At 44.6% G+C, this 19,451-nt stretch overlaps 1 protein-coding gene across 2 annotated transcripts; it reads right to left on the bottom strand.

The window, feature by feature from the left end:
• Positions 1–5,149: 5,149 nt before the first annotated feature.
• Positions 5,150–16,614, bottom strand: CD2 (CD2 molecule). 2 transcript variants are annotated; one of them, XM_010721607.4, is made up of 5 exons: positions 16,358–16,614; positions 12,616–12,909; positions 10,186–10,425; positions 8,471–8,593; positions 5,150–6,873 (listed from the first exon to the last, which is right to left on the bottom strand). In XM_010721607.4, the coding sequence occupies exons 1-5, from the start codon at positions 16,416–16,418 to the stop codon at positions 6,668–6,670; spliced, it is 924 nt and encodes a 307-aa protein (XP_010719909.1). In that variant the 5' UTR covers positions 16,419–16,614; the 3' UTR covers positions 5,150–6,667. The 2 variants fall into 2 exon arrangements, with proteins under 2 accessions (XP_010719909.1, XP_010719918.1); XM_010721616.4 differs by having other exon boundaries at positions 8,471–8,590.
• Positions 16,615–19,451: the final 2,837 nt, after the last annotated feature.

Here is a 19,451-nt window from a genome sequence, read left to right as displayed (position 1 = left end):
GGAGGTTTAGGTTAGACATAAGGAAAAGCTTTTTCTCTCAGAGAGTGGTCAGGCACTGGAATGGCCTGCCCAGGGAGACGGTGGAGTTGCCATCCCTGGCAGTGTTCAAGAGGTATCTGGATGAGGAGCTGCAAGATATGGTTTAGTAGCTTGTGGTAGCAGTGGTAATGGGAGGATGGTTGGACTAGATGATCTTGCAGGTCATTTCCAACCTTGTGATTTTGCCTATGCCACTACATGGCAGAGATCCATGGGCTGGTTTCAGGGCTGGTAGCCACACAGTTTTGCAGGCAAGTGTCTGCTTCCAAAACTGCTACATGAAAACATCTGATTGCTCCTCATGTGCTTTATGCTGAGAGAAAATGCAGAACAGCCAGGTCCAATGTGAGAGATTGGGCAAGTCTGTCAGGCTCATGCCACTATTCAGTCTATAGATGACCAGTGCTTTCTGCAGTGCTGGGCCAAGCTGTAGCCATTCCACAGAAAAGCATCATCTGTATCATTTATTTCATCCTATGTAGCTACTGTAGTTTTTTTTTTTTATATCTTGGAGAAGCGGAGCTTTTGTTTCTCATCCGATCAGTGTAGGCCTGTAAACCATTCTTCTGAACTGTTTCTTATAAGGGCTTTGGAAGCATCTGTCCTTAAAAGCTTCTGGAGAGGGAAAAGACTAACAGTTCTCACTACTATCATTTGCACACATATGTTGAGTCAGTTGAGACAGCTGCTTTGGTGCCCAATAGAACCAGTGCAGTTTTTCATCTCTAGATAAGACATCAAGGCTGCATCAGGTGCTCTGTCACTGTTCTTCTCTAGCACAGATGCTTTGAGAGAAAGGGGACTCACTGGCTTCTTCCTTGGCTGCCATTTTGAAATGCCTCTCCTCTCTTTTTGACTCCCCCTCTAACCCTGGCATCACCTGTGGCACTTCAGCAGTTTGGTGGCTTTTCTAAAGCTGAATTCTTTTTCCTTACATGGACTTCCAGCACACTTCTCTTCTACCCCAGGCCAACCCAGTGCCCTAACCTAACAGAAACACTAGCTTATTGCACAGACCTTTCTTTGGAGGATCTTCGATTCCTCGCAGTTCCTCCAACATGCAGAATTTACATGCTGGGCCTAAAGGCTCCTTTCAAGTCACTTTCTGTACAGACACATTTCCTTCCTTCCAATGTTTTTTTAAAGACTTTATGTTGCTCAGTTCCCCTTTGCGGTGGCTGGCTTTTGGTTAAGCTCTTCTTTTTTAAATGGCTAAAACAAAAACAGTCTATAGAAACTGTAAGCTTAGCGAAAGGGCGTCAGAGGTTTTCTGTTTGAATTTTGGGTCTGTGATATGGGCATTTCCCCTGCAATAGGAACCACATCCTCATTTGGTGATTTGTTTGCACTGGCTACTGAAATCACAGTGAGGCCACATAAAATCGGTGATTTAGCACCAAGAGTGCCTGCAGCATGTCAGCCTTGCAATCACCCCAAGACTTGCATGCCTGTCAGCTGCAGAGCCTGCAGCCGTACAGCCATTCTCGGAGACACAGCTCCCTCAGGTGGTTTGCTGAGCAGCTGTAACACCTCCAGGAGACTGGAAATGGAATAAAGCACAGCTGCAGTGATGCAACATAGAAACTCATTAACAGAGCTTCACACCTCTATTTCATTCCCTTTCTTGATGGGAAACATCACCTCGCATCTAGCAGAGGAAGAGGAATGTGTCTGAGCCAGGTAGTCAGTCACAGAAGTCCCAGCCTGTCCAAGCAAGTATAACATTCAGCAGCAGGCCCAGGTGTCCCACCTCACCAGGGAGCAGGAGGCTTAGGTATGCACATCAGGCTGCCTACAGGCTATTTGGTTTCTGAGTTATTTGTACCCCACAGTCCCCCTGTGCCTGCTCACCTACCCTGGGACACCAAGAAGGGCTTGGAGTGAAAGTGGGTATTTGTGTGGGAGGGCAGCAGTATGAAATGCCTTCCTTCTCTTAGAACACAGGCAGAGAAAGTGCGTGGGAAATGCGGCCAGTGAGTGCTGCTGCATGGAGGGCTTCTTTGTTGTGGGGTTCCCCCTGCTACTTTAAAACCTGCATTTCAGAGGCACTGGAGACAGACACCATCTAACAATATCACCCAGAACAAAGGCACATGAGGTAATGGAGCTGAGGCTGGTGCTGCTTACAACAGCAGGCAGAAACCAAACATCAACTTGAGTCATTTCTCTGTCCTAGTTTTGTCCACATCTCTGACATCCCACTTGCATGACCAGCACTTGCAAGTAGTGTTTGCAGAGCTTTGCCTGCCAAGCCGAGCTTTGCTCTGACCTATCATCCATGGCATGCACCACAGAGGACTTCAGTTTGAAAGTCAAATTCAGCATTTCTTGAGCCTGTTGCAAGGTTTCAGCACAGCTAAAGCATAGAAGCCTTATTTATCAGAATAGAGAAGAGGGCTGATGTGCAAGACAGTCCCAGCTGAGGTTGATCTCCATATCAAAGCCTGAGGATTTGATGCAGACTATGAGGGATGCCTTTTCCCTCATGGCATTATTTTTAAAAGCATGCCAAAAAAAAAAAAAAAAAAAAGACATTTACTGGCCCCAGTCTCCTACTTGACATTTTACAGGCTCAACATTTTATTTTAGGATTGAAATTATCTGACTGACTCCAGTCCCACAGTGCTAGAAGCAGGAGCACCCTAGCAATTGCCAAAGTTTCATATACTCTTCCACAAAGCCTAGGTTTAGCCAGCAAGTGCTGCTCAAGTCAAGCAGCCTAAAATAGGGATTGGATGTACAAGGGCCAACCACTACTTTTCTGGGTGCCTATTCAGACTACACAGCTGGTGAGCACTGCAGGATCACAACACAATAACCACCCTGCTCTGAGCACGGGGTTGCACTTTCCTCCCATACTTTCAGTACTGGTTCCTGTTCTCCAACACCAACCAAAGCTGACTCCTGCTAACACCTAGAAAGCACATCCTGCATTTCTCATGCCAGGGAGAACAGACCAGTGTAATTGCAGAGTGCAGCTCTGCACATCAGCACTCTTATCTCATCCTTCGTAGGAAGAATGGGGAAAAACTCTTTATCTGGTGTGATTCATCAATAGACATATCTATGAAACAACCAGGGACAATTGCAGCAAGCATCACCAGGGCTGAGCACTTCCTGTTAAGTCTTGATGTCAGCTATTTTCCAGAACTGATACATTCTCTGCAGCACCAAAAACCTAAGACGTGAATGCTCTTTGACATATGTTCGGAAAAAAATGGCTGACTTTTCTCAGAGGCATCAAGCAGAACTTGGGAATGTACAAATATCCTGTTACAGTACATTGAAACAAACACGAGACATCATAAAAACAGTAGTGACTACTGAAGAAAAGGTGACAGAAGCTAATGTAAGTATTGCCCTGACAAAATTTTCATTGTGTGAGTATTTTACTGCATGCTCATTGACCTATGTCTACCTGTGCTGTATTTTCATGTAACTCCACCCAACAAGGCAATATTCAGCTCAGACCCCTACTATATTCAGCTCGGACCCCTCAGCACCTAAGCAAGAGGTTTAGCTGGAAAGCCTGACATCCCAGAGGAGACACTGGTGGACTGCAGCAAGGTCAAAGGCAGCCACAGTTGCAGCAACAAAATGAAGGACAGCACTGAGATATGTGCCACTTTGCTTATACCCACTGTGGTGGGTATCATCTGGCAGCCTTGCCTCCAGGACAGGAACCATGCATCCACCACCTCTCTGGGCAACCTGTTCCAGTGCCTCACCACCCTTATTATAAAAAAAACTTCTTCCTTATGTCCAGTCTAAAACTCCCCTCTTTTAGTCTGAAACGATTTCCCCTTGTCCTATAACTACAGACCTTGCTAAGCACTCTGTCCCCTTCCTTCTTATAGCTCCCCTTTAGATGTTGAAAAGTCACTCTCAGGTCTCCCCAGAGCCTTCTCTTCTCCAGGCTAAACAGCCCCAGCTCTCAGCCTGTAGGAGAGGTGTCTCATCCCTGGGATCCTTTTTATGGCCCTCCTCTGGACACACTCCAATAGATCCATATTTCTTCTTTACTGAGGACTCCATGTCTGGATGCAGCACTCCAGCTGAGGTTTCACCCAAGCAGAGTAGCAGGATCACATCCCTCAACCTGTTGGCCATATTTCTTTTGATGCAGCCCAGGAGGATCATAATGTGGTCTGGAGCCTGGCTTTTGGGTATGGTTTAACCCAATTTTGTAGCTGAGAGCAGAAAAGCTTCTTGACTCTCACTCAGAAGAGTTAGCTTCCTGCTGCAGTCCCTTACCTAAAGAACCAACATACACTACTGCTGAACCAGCATCCCCTTGCACTGCCTCAGCTGCCCCAGTGCATGGTGCTGTGGCAAGCATCACCTCAGTATCAGCCCCAGGGAGAGGAGGGCAGCAGTGGAGAGAGAGCTCAGGAGAGTTTTATGCTTTAAGGGGACAGAACAGGGAATGCTGCCCACGCTCAGGCTAAATGCAGTACCATGGCTCTCTGGTCTGAGGAAGTAAATGAGGATTTGAAACCAAACTCTGCAGCACCCATGTCTGCTGCAGCTAGGATCACAGCACAGAGAATTTCCCTGCCTAGTAATCCAGAAACTAGCAAGAGGAATCAGGCAGAGGACTCAGGCTAACAGGATACCTCAAGGAGAGGTCAACTGCAGAGCAGGAGCACAGCTACAGCACAGGCACCAGGCTACAAGAGCAGCTGGCAGCATTTTGCAGGGCTGCCTATCAGGGAGCAGCCAGTACAGTGGTTTGGCTGTGCCCCAGGCTCTGTACAACCATCCCCATGGGCTGAAAAAAAGACACCAGACATAAGGAACAGAGTTACAGATGCCTATCGAGTAACTAGAGGTACCACGTCCCTTGGCCTAGCCAACATGACAGAAGCTGAGCAAGTCCCATGGGGAAGGAGGATCTCAAAAGCACTGCTGCAGCTCTGTTAAGCCTATGGCACAGAAGGCACTGTGGCAGTGATGTCATAAGAAGAGCCAACAGAGAGCCCTGGAAAGTACTGTATGCAACACCTCCTGCATCCAAGCTCTTGTGGCTCATAGACCAGAGTGTTTTTCCTGTCTTCTCTATACCAAAGGGAGATTTCAAAGGGATACCAGCAAAGATATGAGCTGAGGCCCTTGCCATCCACTCTTATCTTTATTCATTCACTGCAGGTACATGCTTGTATTACCAAGTAAACCATGAAATATTTACCAAATACAATTTCAAGTAGTAAAAACCCTGAAAACAAGCTGCAGAAAGCTAAGCCAAGAACAAGTGACCCTCCCAACATTGTGTCCCCTCTGGAGCTCAAGCAGAGTGAGCAAGCTCTGGAAGAGGCAGAGATCCTCTCCTCTCCCTGACAAGTTATTTCTCCACCCTCATTCCAGAAGATAAAAAGTCACATTTCTGAGGAGAAACAAAAAGAAGTCTATTTAACTGCCATGGCACAAGCAGCTCGAAGATGCATACTGCACAACCTTCTGCCTACTGCAACAAAACGCTGTCTGGACATCTTGTGCTCTGGCAGCTCTCCCCTTCTCCACCTTTGCTGACCTTTACACCAGATGGACCAGTTTATCCATTCAGACATTGCTTGAAGAAAGCATGTCCTCTCTTAGCTCCTCAGCTATCTGACAGAAGCAGTTGTGAACATTCTCAAGGGCCAGAGGAGCAAGCACTGTTTGTCCAGAACACAGAGAGTGATGCAGGAATAGTTAGTGCAGTCCAGGCATGCACCTCTACCTTTGATAGAGGGAGGCCTCCTCTCAGCAGTTTCCTGTAAACCAGCAATCATGAGGTGCTTACCAGCAAAATCAGGGAGCTTGATCACTCAGACAGGTGGCCAGGTGATGGAAGCTATGTCAATTCAGACAACAGCACTGTTAAGAAGGCTGCTTGGCAGTCTGAAATATTACTTCTAAGAATCAATGTATACCAGACCTGTTTTGTGACACACACACACACACAAAAAAAAAAAAAAAGCTACCTGACTAGCCAAACAGATCTATAGGGAAAATTGTTTCCTTTTACTTGCCAGCAAAGAAGCACAGGAACTGAAGTGGTAGAAAAAAAATGAAGGATATACCCTTCCCCCTTACAATTTTTCATATGCGCATGCTTTGAGTCCATCACATCTCCTTTTTGTTTGTTGTCCTGTCTTGGACAGCACCAATTCTTCCAACATCAGATCAGTTATTAATTGTATACAGATTATTGTTCTGTTTAGGAGATCATGCATCTGATGTTGAAACCAGAGGGCTGTTCTAATGCACAACAAGAGAATAAAAAGCTATGTGATAAAACCAGGTAAGATCCACATGCCCATGTTGTCTCAGTAAGACTCTCTCTTTTTGATATAACCCATCCAGAAAGCAAGACAACAACAAGGTGTGGTAAAAACAAGTGAACCACAGAAAGACAGGTGTCAGTAGTCTATACATTAGTATAGAGTCACTTGAAGAAAAAAGGCCCCAGATCTCATAGTCTTCAGCCTCCTCCACCGTCTCTCTTCAAGTCCAGTTACTTGATGCTCTCCCTAATCTTCTGCAGCTCCATAGCCGAGTGCTACACAAGCCTGGGTGGAAGGAGTTCCTGACTGTTGTAACTTTCTTCTTGCATAAGAAAAAGTCCTCCATTCTCCAGGACAGGCACTCAGTGCCTGTCTCTCAGCTGGCTCTGGGCCTGCAGCTGGGTACGTGGCTTGGGCTGTGGAGGCACTGCTCGCTGCTGTGCATGTGGCTGTGGAGGAGGCATCTGCTGCACACAGGTCTGCTGGGGGGTAGGGTTGGATGGTGGCTGAGGGAGCTTCCGCATTGCCATCTCTCTGTCCACCTGATGGATCTGCATCCTTTCCTCATCTGCAACAACAGGAGACCCCAGCAGTAAAGCACCTACTTACATCGAAGCAGGAGGCAATGTTCTTACTGAAATCCAACAGCAAGGGAAAATAGTTTGGACCATAGAATTAAAATTTTATATATATAGGTCTTACTTGCAAGGCCACTGTCACTTTCAGGTTGTCCTGCTACTCCAGCAAACAACAAAAGTCACTGTCACCCACACACTCAGGCAGCTCTCAGAGTTTTGCAGCAGCCCCAGAGATCAGTGTACCTGAAGACACTACTGAACCTGGGGTACCTCATCCATAGACATGCTCAAGGCCAGATTGGATGGGGCCCTGGGCAGCCTGAGCTGGTGGGGGGCAGTCCTGCCCCTGGCAGGGAGTTGGGACTGAGCAAGATTTAATATCCCCTCCAACCCCAGATGTTCTATGATTCTATGAAATGGGTCACACCCACAGGTAGCAACAAGAGCCCTGCTCTGCCACTGCCTGCCACGAAGATTTCCAGGGACCTGGAAATTGCCAGCATGAATTTTCCAGTAGGTAGAATTAAATTCATGCCACCTTATTAACTCATCATTTCTGATGATCAAGAGTATGTCAGTCATTTTAGCTTAGAATTGAGAAATTTACCTCTTGGGGTACTGAAATAACCTGAATAACACACCAACCTGTTTCAAAGAGGCCAGCCACCTTATTTTAGTTCTTATCAACCCAGATTTCCCTCTTTTCTTTAATCCAGACCCAAAAAACTGAGGAGGTGCTGTCACCGCACTGAATGGGATAAACTACTCCCTTGACAAAGAACATCAAGAACAGCCATAGTGAAAGGCAAAATTCTAGTGGCTTTGCTCACACTGGCATTTTACTCATGAGACGTGCCAAGTCTAAGACAACATTCCATGGTTGCACTGTTATGAGCTCTCCTAGAGGACAGGGAGAACACTTGCCCAGTCTTTGTGGTGATGCTTCAGGGAAAGTGAGGGGGCCATAATGAGTTAGCCTTACTGAAGTTCTACCCTCAGCCATGGGAAGCATCGTGCTAACCTTTGTTGTCAGACTGACCACAGGCACCTTTAAGGTATCAGCTGGAGTTTCTTTTAAACATTACCCTTTTTACTTCATCAAATAATGCTGCGCAAAGGAATGTCTTCTCACATTTTATAGTTCAAGTACTCACACAGAGCCTAGATGCTACTGAAGATCATACAGCAAGTCTGACAAGCATGTGGGTGTAAGACTTGGAAACAGTGTTTCCAAAGGTGACTAACAATGTTAGAGATCTTAGTTTTATACTACATAAATTTACTGGAAAAAAAAATCTACTGACAGATATTTAATTGTATGTTTAACCCCATGGATGTTCATGACAGGTGGCCTTGGCCAAGGATTAGAGCAGCCGTTTTTCCTACATAGATAAACAGAAGTGCTTGAGAACAAAGAGCCTTTTGTTCAAAGTATATGTCTGAAACCAAAACTGACAATAGCAGCTGATGCACTAAGATTCACTACATGCCAAAGATGAGCTCTTGCTCCTACCACAGGGAAGCTGTCAGGAAAAACCTCTAAGATTTTAGGTGGCTGGAGAGAACTTAAAGCCTTTAAGCACTTACCATCATCTTCAAGCCTATCTGCTTTTTTCTTCCTGATGCAATAAATAAGCAAAATCACAAAGACAACGAAGAATACTGCGCCTCCCGCTATGCTTGAGATGAGATAGAGGTCCAGCTGGCCTACTTAAGAGAGTAAACAGGATGTTAGAGGAAAAGAAATAGCTTGTGTAACACCAGCCTAGAATTTTGTATCTTTCTGCCATTGAAATGAAAGCAGCACTAGTTAGAGAACCCACCCCTCTGCCCTTTCTCTGTACACAGAAAAAAGTTGCTGGTCCTCACCGCAGCATGAAACAGTGTTGAAGAATACTGCAAAAAAACTTTCTTAGAAGAAAAATCAAAACCAGGACACTTGTGCATGCTAGCTCCTCTTCAATTAGCACAAATGGCCTGCTCCTACAATAAACCCTTTTAAGGATAAGAACTGTCCAGGCAGTGCTCAGCACCTAACAGAAATAAAGTTTAAGTACTTCATCTGAGCTGCAGACACAGAGCAGCTTGCCTCATATCATTTTAGTACTTCCGCTTCAATTTTTGGCTCTGTGCAAATTAGAAATGGTGAAAACAACAAAAATATATCCCACAGCCTTAAAACAAGAGTTTTATTTGTTTGGTGAGCAAAGATTTATGCAAGTAGGCCAGCTAAGTTTTGCCAGATTTACTTCAACACCCCCTGCTTGGGTGTTCATGCCTGAGTGCAGGTGCTGTGGAGCTCAATCCCCAGAAGGGGGCCCTTCCTATGCTTCCTGAAGCAAAGCTCCAGAGAAGGAGATTCTGCTGGTGCCACCTTAGCATGCACACAAAGGGCAAGAGTCGTAAGACTGAAGTCAAGATGTACATCTACAGTACGTCATCAGCCTGGGCTGCTCCCTGAGAGTAAATGGAAACAAGCATACTCAGCAACCTAGCTCTTCTCAGTGCAACACTGACAGCTGCTATGTATTTTGCCCTTCCTATACCTGCTTTTCCCAGCTGACCATATGGTGTGCTCTGGCAGACTCATGACTATACAAAGATTTCAACAAGCTCAATCCCATCTTAAGTTGTCTCGTCCACTGAAGATCAATACTCAAGGTAACAGATAAAACTTGAAATGAGTAAAGAAATCCATGGAACACTTGAACTATGCTCATCTGAGTCACACAGTCTCAAGGCTTAGCTAACATCTTCCTGATTTCCAGGCAGCCTCGAGAGTCCAAGTAGCCTGTTTTTCCTCTTGTGAGAACAACCATGCATATCCACTGGTAGCAGACAGCCATCACCTTTATAGGTATGAGCAAGGAGAGGAAGAAAACATGCAAGATGTTTTCCCACCGTAAGGGTGTAAATCAAGAGCAAATACCCTGAAAGAAAGGAGAAGATACCAAGGCACACTTTCCAAGAATAAGCTTTTAGTTTTTGTCATGGTAGCTTACCCTCTTCGGTACCTTTGTGCTGTCTTACTATAATGGTCTCTTTGGCTATAATCCTTCAGCAAGCATCACTTGTTTTTATACTACTTTTTTTTTTTTTTTTTAAAGGCATAAAAGGGAAAGATGTTTTCTGCCTCTCACAGACTGCTGCATGCAATCGAAACCCAGCATCAGCAGTAGACTCGCTACTGCATACAGGGAACCATGGCTGCTTGTGGCTCCAGATCAACCCCACAGATAGACAGAACTACTTGAAGTGCTGTAGCTGAGTCCTAGCTGATTCTGGTAAAAATGGACTTTTACCTGGACACTTGATTTCCTTCTCAGTTGTTTTTTTGCTGACTTGGTTCTTAACAATACATCTGTATCTCCCACTGTGTCGAGTAGTAAATTCCACCTCTGTTACATTCGTTTGGGATTTGTTGATTTTATCTTGAGTCAATTCTATTGTAAACATTTGGTCCTCAGTCTTCTTCACTGTACATTTCACATATAGTGTTTTATTAATGCATTCGGCATTGAGGATTGGCTGAGGGACAGGCTCTGAAAAAGATAAAGGGACAGACAGATCTGATGATGTTTCTCCTTTTGAAAATCTCCATTGTGAAAGAGCAGGGAATTGCAGTGACGAATTAGCACCAGATAATGAGACCAGAGAAGAATAAGAACAAATCGGATTTCCACTGCAGAAGCAACACAGCAGTTAAAGAAAATGCCATCTCTTAGCTTACATTTTCATTCTAACATGCTTCTGATCTTTTTGTCTCTTTCCATTTTCTCCTCAATTCCTTAGAAGGTGTTTCTTCCTCAAAAGAAGTGGAATTGTTTGTGCCAGCAAGAGTAACTACACTGTATCTCCTCCAGAACTCACTGTCACCACAGCATCGCCAGTTTGAAATCTGATTTTTATCCCCCATTCTGCTTCTGAATAGAAATATCTGTAGTTAACATCATAAGGGCATTTGACTTTCAGATAGTTAACCATACTGAGCACAACCTGAAGGTATAGAATCATAGAATCATTAAGGTTAGAAAAGATCACAGAGATCACCCAGTCTGACTACCAATATATTCCCACTAATCACATCCCTCAGTGTCACATCCACACTGTTCTTGAACACTTTCAGTGTCAGTGACTCCACCACCCCCCCAGGCTGCCTGTGCCACTGCCTCACTACTCTGAGGGGAATTTTTCACTCATTTTATAACTTCCTTGAGTAATTTGGGGAGAAGCCCCTAGTGTGGAGCTCCAACAGATTTGGAGAGCACCTAAAAGCACTTCAGCAAAGGAGAGCTGCATGACATGGCCAAATGATCTCCAGCTTTTGCCTGGCTCATGGCCATGGGAGAAAGTGGTGTTCTGGGGCAGAGGATATGGATAAAGGAAGCCAGAGACAGCCCTCTCCTGCCCCAGTGTTCCAGTACAAATGCAATTAGCTCTGATCTGCCTGTACTCATCAGAAGAGATTTCCTCCAAGACAGAACAAACAGCTACTTACAATGCTTTATGCATTGCCAAAAGCAGTCAGCTTGCATGACAGCCATAGCACGAAAACTCATCACAACAGAAAACAGAACAAAACAGCACTTGGCTCCAAGGAGGCTATGACAGAGGGAGCTGATTTCTATCTCTCTGCATCCTACAAGCAACTAGTTATGTTGGATTCTCTGTCGCCAATGACAGAGATTGAATTAGGCTTCCATCACAGGACTTTCCTCAACCAGGAAAAGCTGACAGAGGCATCTGCTGGAAAAAGAGTTCTATTCCTACTTTGTAAACAAGGTGAACAACCACAAACTAGGGCCATCTCCAGGTGTAGACAGCATAAGCTATAAATAGCCATTAAGAGCTGTCTGTAGCAAATGAAGCCTCAGTGCACACTATAACAAGGAAAGGCACCTCCCTTCCCTCATTAACCAACTCCCCTTCTGCAAGCTGTAGGGCATCTTTTGGAGGAAAGGCCCCCATACAAAACACTAGAGTACAGGTTCACGTTGGTGTGATGGTGTCACCATCTCAACTATTTCTTCCTCTTCAGGATAGCTGTCTTTCCAACTCCAGTACCAGTATGTGAACTGGATTACAATTGATACTAGCACCCAACAGTTACTGAAGGGTTTTACTCCCACAGCTCTGTATCAGCAGTAAGGCAAGATCTCTGCTGCAGAGTAAGGAAGCGATGCAGCACATAGTTAACTTGCAATCTATCACCTTAGCCTGGAATTAAACCCAGGTAACCCCAATGACAGCACACTGCCTGTACAATTAATGAATATACTGATGTTACGGTATAGCAGTGAACAATTAACAAATATACAGATGTTAAGGTATAACAGAGAGCTTGGCTATGATGTTATTACACCAAAGCAGGAAACAGAGAAGATAGGTACACTCACCTGGGCTTGCAAGGGAAACTCCGGTAGAGCGGATCTCCAGAAGAGATCCTTCCCCACTGGTGGTCAGCTCTTAAATGGGTCTAAGAGATGTGGAGCCAGGCTCTACCCCTTCCTGCAGCACAGGTGAATTGCCTTCACCTGTGCTCCAATGGCTGACTCATTGCTCACCTCAGGTGGTTAATCAGAGGTTCAGGCCATGATTCAGCAGCCCCATACACTGCCTTAAAGCATGAATAAGGCCCCAATGACTTTCTTAATCTGCAGGCAGTTTGCAATGAAGGCTTTCAACAAAGTGAGACACCCTTGGATCGGTATGGAGAGAGAGCAAGAACTCACCCAAAACAATGAGCACTGTTGTTTCATTTGCCTTCAGCTTTCCATTCTTGTCATAAGCAGACACCTTGTATATCCCACTGTCTTCTTTCACCAGCCGCTCTATTCGGAGAGTCCCATTGAGAAGCACTTTGCACCTACACTGCATCTTCTCCACATAATATTTAATTTTTTTGTCTTTCATCTGAAGAAGCCTCTCGTTGCCTCTGGTCCACAATGTCTCATGCATGTTTTCAGCAGTGAAACTGAGTAGAGCTGTCTCATTCACTGCCTTGTAAATATTTATTGTACTGGTACCTACAAAGGTAAACACAATCCATCTGTCAGTTCATCCTAAACAGTCCTTACTGCCCCGCTCACCAACCACAGCCATAGAATTAAAGAATGCTTTGGGTTGGAAGGGACATTTAAGATCATCTAGTTCCAACCTCCTGCTAGAGACAGGGACACCACCCACTAGGAGCAGGTTGTTCAAAGCCCCATCCAGCCTAGTCTTGAATGCTTCCAGGGAGAGGATATCCACAACTTATTGGACGATCCATCCAGTGTCTCACCACCCTTATAATGGTGAGGTGAGATCCTTCCTAATATCTAGTGCCATGATCCTACAAAGGATTTTCATTTTTTACCCACTCAGTTTCTTAAGCCTCTCCACATTTTTTTTTCCCCACTACTCCAGAGCTCCCCTTGGTTGTTTGTTAGCTCATCAGTATCCAAATTAATTCTGAGGAATTTGAAAGTCACATTTACAGAAGCAGGCTTTATTCTCTGGATGATTTATTCATTGTGATTTTGAATGCTGAGATTCTTGTCTGCCTGTGGACTCCACTGTAACACAACAGAAAGCACAGCAATGACAATAGAGTAGCAAGATCCCAGGCCAGGGAGGATCCACTCAAATACAACAGCAGTTGGCAAAGAAAAATGAGAAAGGAGCTACTTACCTTTAGAAAACCTGCGAAGTCCTCAAACAGACAGAGATCTCCAGATGAGATGCCCTTACCTCCACTTCCAGCCCTTACATGAGGTCTGGGAAGGGGTGGATCCTGTCTCTGCCTTCTGGTCACTCAAGTACATTGCTTGCACCTGAGATCCCCTGCGTTGAGCAGCCACCAGGTGCTCAATCACTGCTTCAAGCCCTGACTTAGCATTTCCACTAAATTCACCCTTCCTGAAAATAAGGTCATTTGGGCAGGCTTAGCTCTTGGCACAGGCTGACATGCAGAGCAGTCATTGCTATCATTATTACTGTGAACAGCAAGCTTGTGGAGGCCTTGGATTACGTGGTCACTTGAGCACCAATAGTGATGGCAGCAATGATAAAAACAGTGGCCTAAAAGAGGTGTCTGTGTCAAGAAGTGAGCACATGACACCAAACTGGAGGAAGACGCAAGTATGTAAGTCTCAGTGCCGCTCCACAGTGCATCCACCCCACGTTTCTAGCATAGCATCACGGTATGGGAAAGCAAGGGGGAGAAACAAACAGCTAACCACAGCCTGCAAGCTTATGAGGCACAGGCGATGTTGGGAGATAAGCAAAGACAAAAAAAAAAGCCTTTTCTCTTGACAGGTGCCCTTTGATTGTACATGCCCTCTGCAAAATAGGCGAGAGGAGGGCACTGCACAGCAGTGCTGCCAGAGTAAAGGCAGCACTGAGAAAAGGTGTTAGTCAGAAATGGCTGTGGGAAGTTAAACACATCATCACCTCAGGACATCATTCATTCTTCCCTTTGTGCCTGGTGCCATGCCCTTCATGCTGCAGGCTGCTTTGTAGTCCCTGCAAGTATTGCTCTGGGAAACTGTGCTTCTGGAGGCACATTTTGACATAGAATCATACTGTCATTAAGGTTGGAAAAGAACAATAAGATCACCTATCCCCACCATTCCCACTAACCCGTGTCCCCCAGGAACACATCCAGAGATGTCACCTCAGTGTGGCAATGCCTGCATCCCAGCTGCCACTGGGAAAGTTGTAGAAGGAGATGTTAAAAAGTGTTTAGAAGTGTGAGGTGGAATATGTTCACTACAAAAATCTTTCATTCTGAACTGCAACTTATTTCATTGTTCATGATCTATATTCATTCCTCTTTCATCTATAGGATAAAATTGATGGGCGGGTGGGGGAATTCCTCCCAAATATCAGAGAGAGCTGATTCTGCTCTAACTTGATAGATTTCAAGCACTTTTTCCTACAGATAATACTGTGCTTATGCACTTTTTACAGTCCTTCACTGCAGCATATAATCCATTATTCCACAATGATAAACTACAAGGGCAACTGAAATCCAGGTCCTGTTTCAGTAAACTAACAATATTAGAGATAACCAAAGAGTTAAAATATTTTGCTTCTGCAACAAGAAAAATGAATACTGATGTGTTTCCACCCCAGACTAAGGCGAGGTTCTTAGTTTAGTATCACATGAGTTATTTGATGCATCAAATGAAACATTCTGAAGCCATGCTGTGAGTCTGGGCAGCAGCTATCTTCCACTGAGATGGCACTATGGGTTGTACCCAAATAGTTGAGTTCCAGTACCTGTTTCTGCTCCATCACAAGCAAGTATTTAGAGCTAGGAACAGGATACCTTTGCGTAACAGATACGCACATTTATATTTTCTATCCAAAAATATGGAGAAAAAGATCTAAGTTTTCAGAGAAAATCCGGCGGCATCTCTATGGACTGACCTCCAAGACACATCCCTAGGGAGATCCCATGGATCTAATGGAAAGCAAAGGATTCCACACATGTACTACATGATACTACAAATCTGCTTAGCTGAGGAAATGGCAGTTCTGCTAATGTCAGCTGAAATGCTCTTCAAGGGGCAGAAAGATCAGAGCTGGCAGCGTAGAGCCCATTTGCAGCCACAAGGAAGAGTCAAAAAAAGAAAAAGCTCCAAAAAGTAACATTAGAGAAGTAAGGAATCTTCTGTTTCACTGCTTCAGGTAAGTCTGAAAACCATTTTCCATTCAAGGGAATGAATTTAATTTCTGTTTGGGAAGAAATACATCACATGCCAAACAGAAATTCCTTATTCGCCAATTAATTTTGTTCTGGAGGAAAAAAAATACAATCAATCTATAGTGGAATGAACAGGGGAAAAAAAATCTGTGCGTAACTGTGTTGTTAACTCATAGATTAGAGAGAAGAAGACACCTTAATTAAGTTTTTAGATTAATACTTTAAAAATGAGAGCAGTAGCGTACAAAATGTAAGTAGGCATTTGCTTACTGTTCTTGCATTCTATCCTTGAGCTCCACTGATGACTGAGATATTACACACTTTCTGTTAATATTTAGGGAAGAATATAATTTGCACTTTCAGAAGATTTGCTCATCACTGATAAGAAAAGGTAATTACACGTGATTATGGCTGTGCACAATGCACCATGAAGTAGATCACTAATGTAGTACAAGCTACCTCAAAGGCAGAGAGAAAACTGCATGCTGATATTTCTTGTTACACACGTGTCAAATTAAAGCTCATTAACTTAAAACCAGAGCTGTTTACAGCTTACTGTTATAATAGAAATCGGAAATTTGGGTCTTGCCCTCCTCTCCTGGATGAAAATGAAATCAAGTAGTAATATGCACAACCCAGAGACTCTCCAGTCACCTCACCCATAGTGAAAATTGAACTACTTTCTCATTAGTAACATCCCACCAAGTTGTAAATTGTTTAAAGGCAGTTTTAACAACAGTAGCACACACAAAAAAATGTTGAAGATCTTAACGAAGACTTACATTTTGCTTTGGGAAACAAAAGCAGCAAGCACTTGATAAGGAAAATCCTCCCGAAGTTCATTTTCAGGATCCAAAAAACCCAGTGCCACCTTGTCAAGGGCAGCTCCCAGCAGGTGAAAGGCTCTTCTGCTGAAAGCAGCGGCAGTGCTTGCACAGCCTGTGCCCTCCTCCCAACCTCCCGCCTGCACTCGAGCACTTCTCGTTTCTCGCCAGACACCCAAAGCAGCAGCAGCAGCACCTCCTGAAAGCTGTGCTGTCAGGATGGGGCAGCGTGCTGCAATGGGGACAGCATGACAAATGTCCCTCCTCCTCCCTCCCTCCATGATCTGCCCACTCAGCTTGAGGGCCAGAGGGCCCTCGTCCTCTTCAATGTCCACCTGAAGAGTTCAGCTCCACTATCAACTTCATCTTCCTTATGGGATAGATGCTCCCTTGGAGCAGGGGTGGTGGGAGTGCTTCTGCTCCCCTGTGGCCCCCTCAGGAAAGAGGGGACAATAAACCCAGTTCCCCAGTGGGGGAGCAGAAACTGATGGCTGCTGGGCAACTTGTGGAAAAGAGATGTACTTTCCTTGGAAAGTATTAGATCATCTTCACATCTTCAGTGTCTGACCTGCAAAGGACTGGCCCACTGTCACACAGGGGAGTCCTGCAGGCATGGCCATCCATCCAAGTGAGCCATGGAAGAAGAGTGGGCTTGGAACAGAATGAAAACATGAAAATACTGCCTTGGTCTGTCCAGAAACTAACTCCAAAGCTGACTGATGTTGGAAAGATTGTGAGGAAAGAATATGGGAGGAGGGACAGGAGTTAGGACCAAAACCATGTGAGAAGCTAATAAATTCTTTATTTCAGTTTCCAACATGAAGCAGATGGTGGGGGGGAAGCTTTGAAATGTCATTGTAAAGGGAACAATCCCTTTACAATAGTCGCCACTGAAATCTTCCAGATTTTTATTGCAGATGTAAGCCAAGAAAGAAGACAAAAGAAAAGATACAGCACAAGAAATGCACAATATTAGATAAATCATTCTCATTAATTTATATGATTCTCTTTCCTTAACATTATAGGAAGGTCTTCTAAGACGCTTCCCTTTCTCCAGCTTTGTCATCGTTTTAATGACCTTCAGCTGGTAAAAAACAGTGCTGTTAAGGAAAAAAATGAAAATACCCAATGGAAAAAGCACTGAGGCCACAGTCAGTATTACTGATCCCCACATTATGTTCCCTACATAGCTGTTCTTCCTTCTCTTTGCTGTTTACTTACAAAGAACACACAATGGAGACACACATGAAACAAGAGGAAGCAACGACTGCAGGATGAAAGTTTTGTGCTCGAGTTCTACTTTCTGTGGAGGAAACCAGACTGCGGGCATGGAAGATGCCCAGAGACAAGCAGTCTGTTCAGGGACTTCCAGCCAGAGCACCAACAGGACTTTGGGTAAATGCAGTAAGCGCATCTTCATCCTCCCTGCTTTTCTTGCTGGGTTCATTAAGCAGGACAAGAGGAGGCATGCTGAAACCAATGTCCATATTCTGCTTAACACTGCCTTATATTTGGCTTATATTTTTCCCAAAGCTACCTCCCACTTCCATCAGGCCCCTGCTCCTTGTCAACATGTTCTTACTGCAAAAAAATGCTGACAGAGGCTGTTCCATTGCTCTGGGCACCGACAGAGCCATGATGCTGCCCTGCTCTCTGCATAAGGCTGTTGTGGAACTGCAAAGATCTGTACAGAAACCAAGATTGATACGAATGACACACAAATGGAAAAATGTCTGTCTGTGAAAGAGAGAGAGGTAATGCTCCAGCAGCAGAACAAGGCTTAAAAGATGTCCTGTATTTGTAATTGTCATTCAAAATCTGGGAAGAAAACTCTCTAACTCCAATGTGATGTTAGAAAGTGGCAGTCCTTTTATTCCTCACGATATGTACCAGGTGATTTCACAAGGAAGAGCACTGTCTCAGAGTTCAAGTTCTACATTTCAACTGTTAAGACATACATATGCAGTACATTGGCACAAATATTCATTATTTTTCAAGAACTCATTAATATATGCTAATGTCCCTTTCGGCATGCTCAGTGGTATCTCAGGTGGTCAAGTGCCTACCTACTTCTTCCCCATTTTCTACCATCAGCTTCATCACTGTGACCATTTGGCAAACTTTCATCTGCTTTTCCCCAGTTTGGAAAATTTCCATTGCTTATTACAGCATAGTGAGCAACTTCTGAAATGATATATGTGGAATCTGAGGAAGATGTCCTTACATCTTTTGAGGCAAAAGATAAAAGTATTCTATTATGCCCCCAGTGCAAAATTATTGAGGTAAACAAGACTGGTCACCCACTAAAGTTGAAATGGAAAGTTTTAGAACTATCACTCGTGGATTCTTTTTGCTAAACTAATATATTGGTTCTTAAGCCAATGGCCTACTCCCTTTTGCTAAACAAAACAACCTATATCATCATGAAGGACACTACTGCCACAGAATGGTGTTTTTGTCATGCCCAGTGTCTGCACTTTTGTAAAATCACAGCACAAATGACTCAGAATGGCAGCGCCTATACCCTGTTGTAGCCACCAAACTTTTCCCTGTTAGAGCAATGGTAGCAAGAACCGACTCCTAGAAGGTCTGCTCAAAAAAGAGTTTGCTGTCCCCAGAGAGGAGGAATTCAAGAGAAGTGGTTGAGCTCAACTGCCAATGCCCCTTGTTGCTTTATATCACAGAAGTGACACTGGGCCTGGGCATCTGTGAAGAGTTGTGTGTGTGTGTGTGTGTGTGCGCACAAAACCAACTTATTCAGAGATTCTGTACAACAAAGCATCCTTCCCCTTCCTTGAAGATGGACACAGTTGCACTGCCTTCCTGCACTGCAGGACTACAAATAGAAGCTGCTGGAAGTGCTGGGCATCATGGCACAGATAGGCCGGAAAAGTGGCTCACCACCCGCCTGCCAGGATCTCACCCCACCAAGCAGCCCCTTTTCTAACCAGTACTGAACAGCTCCTGCACCAGTGATTGCTTGCACCACCCCAAGTCATGATGGGTAGGTTGAGACTAGGACTACCAAGCATGGAGAGAACCACGGCCTGGT

Source organism: Meleagris gallopavo, chromosome 1, assembly GCF_905368555.1.
Source record: "Meleagris gallopavo chromosome 1, MGAL_WU_HG_1.1, whole genome shotgun sequence".
Lineage (NCBI taxonomy): Eukaryota > Metazoa > Chordata > Aves > Galliformes > Phasianidae > Meleagris > Meleagris gallopavo.
Note: the sequence above shows the minus strand (reverse complement) of the source record. Positions and strands in the feature narration are given on the sequence as shown.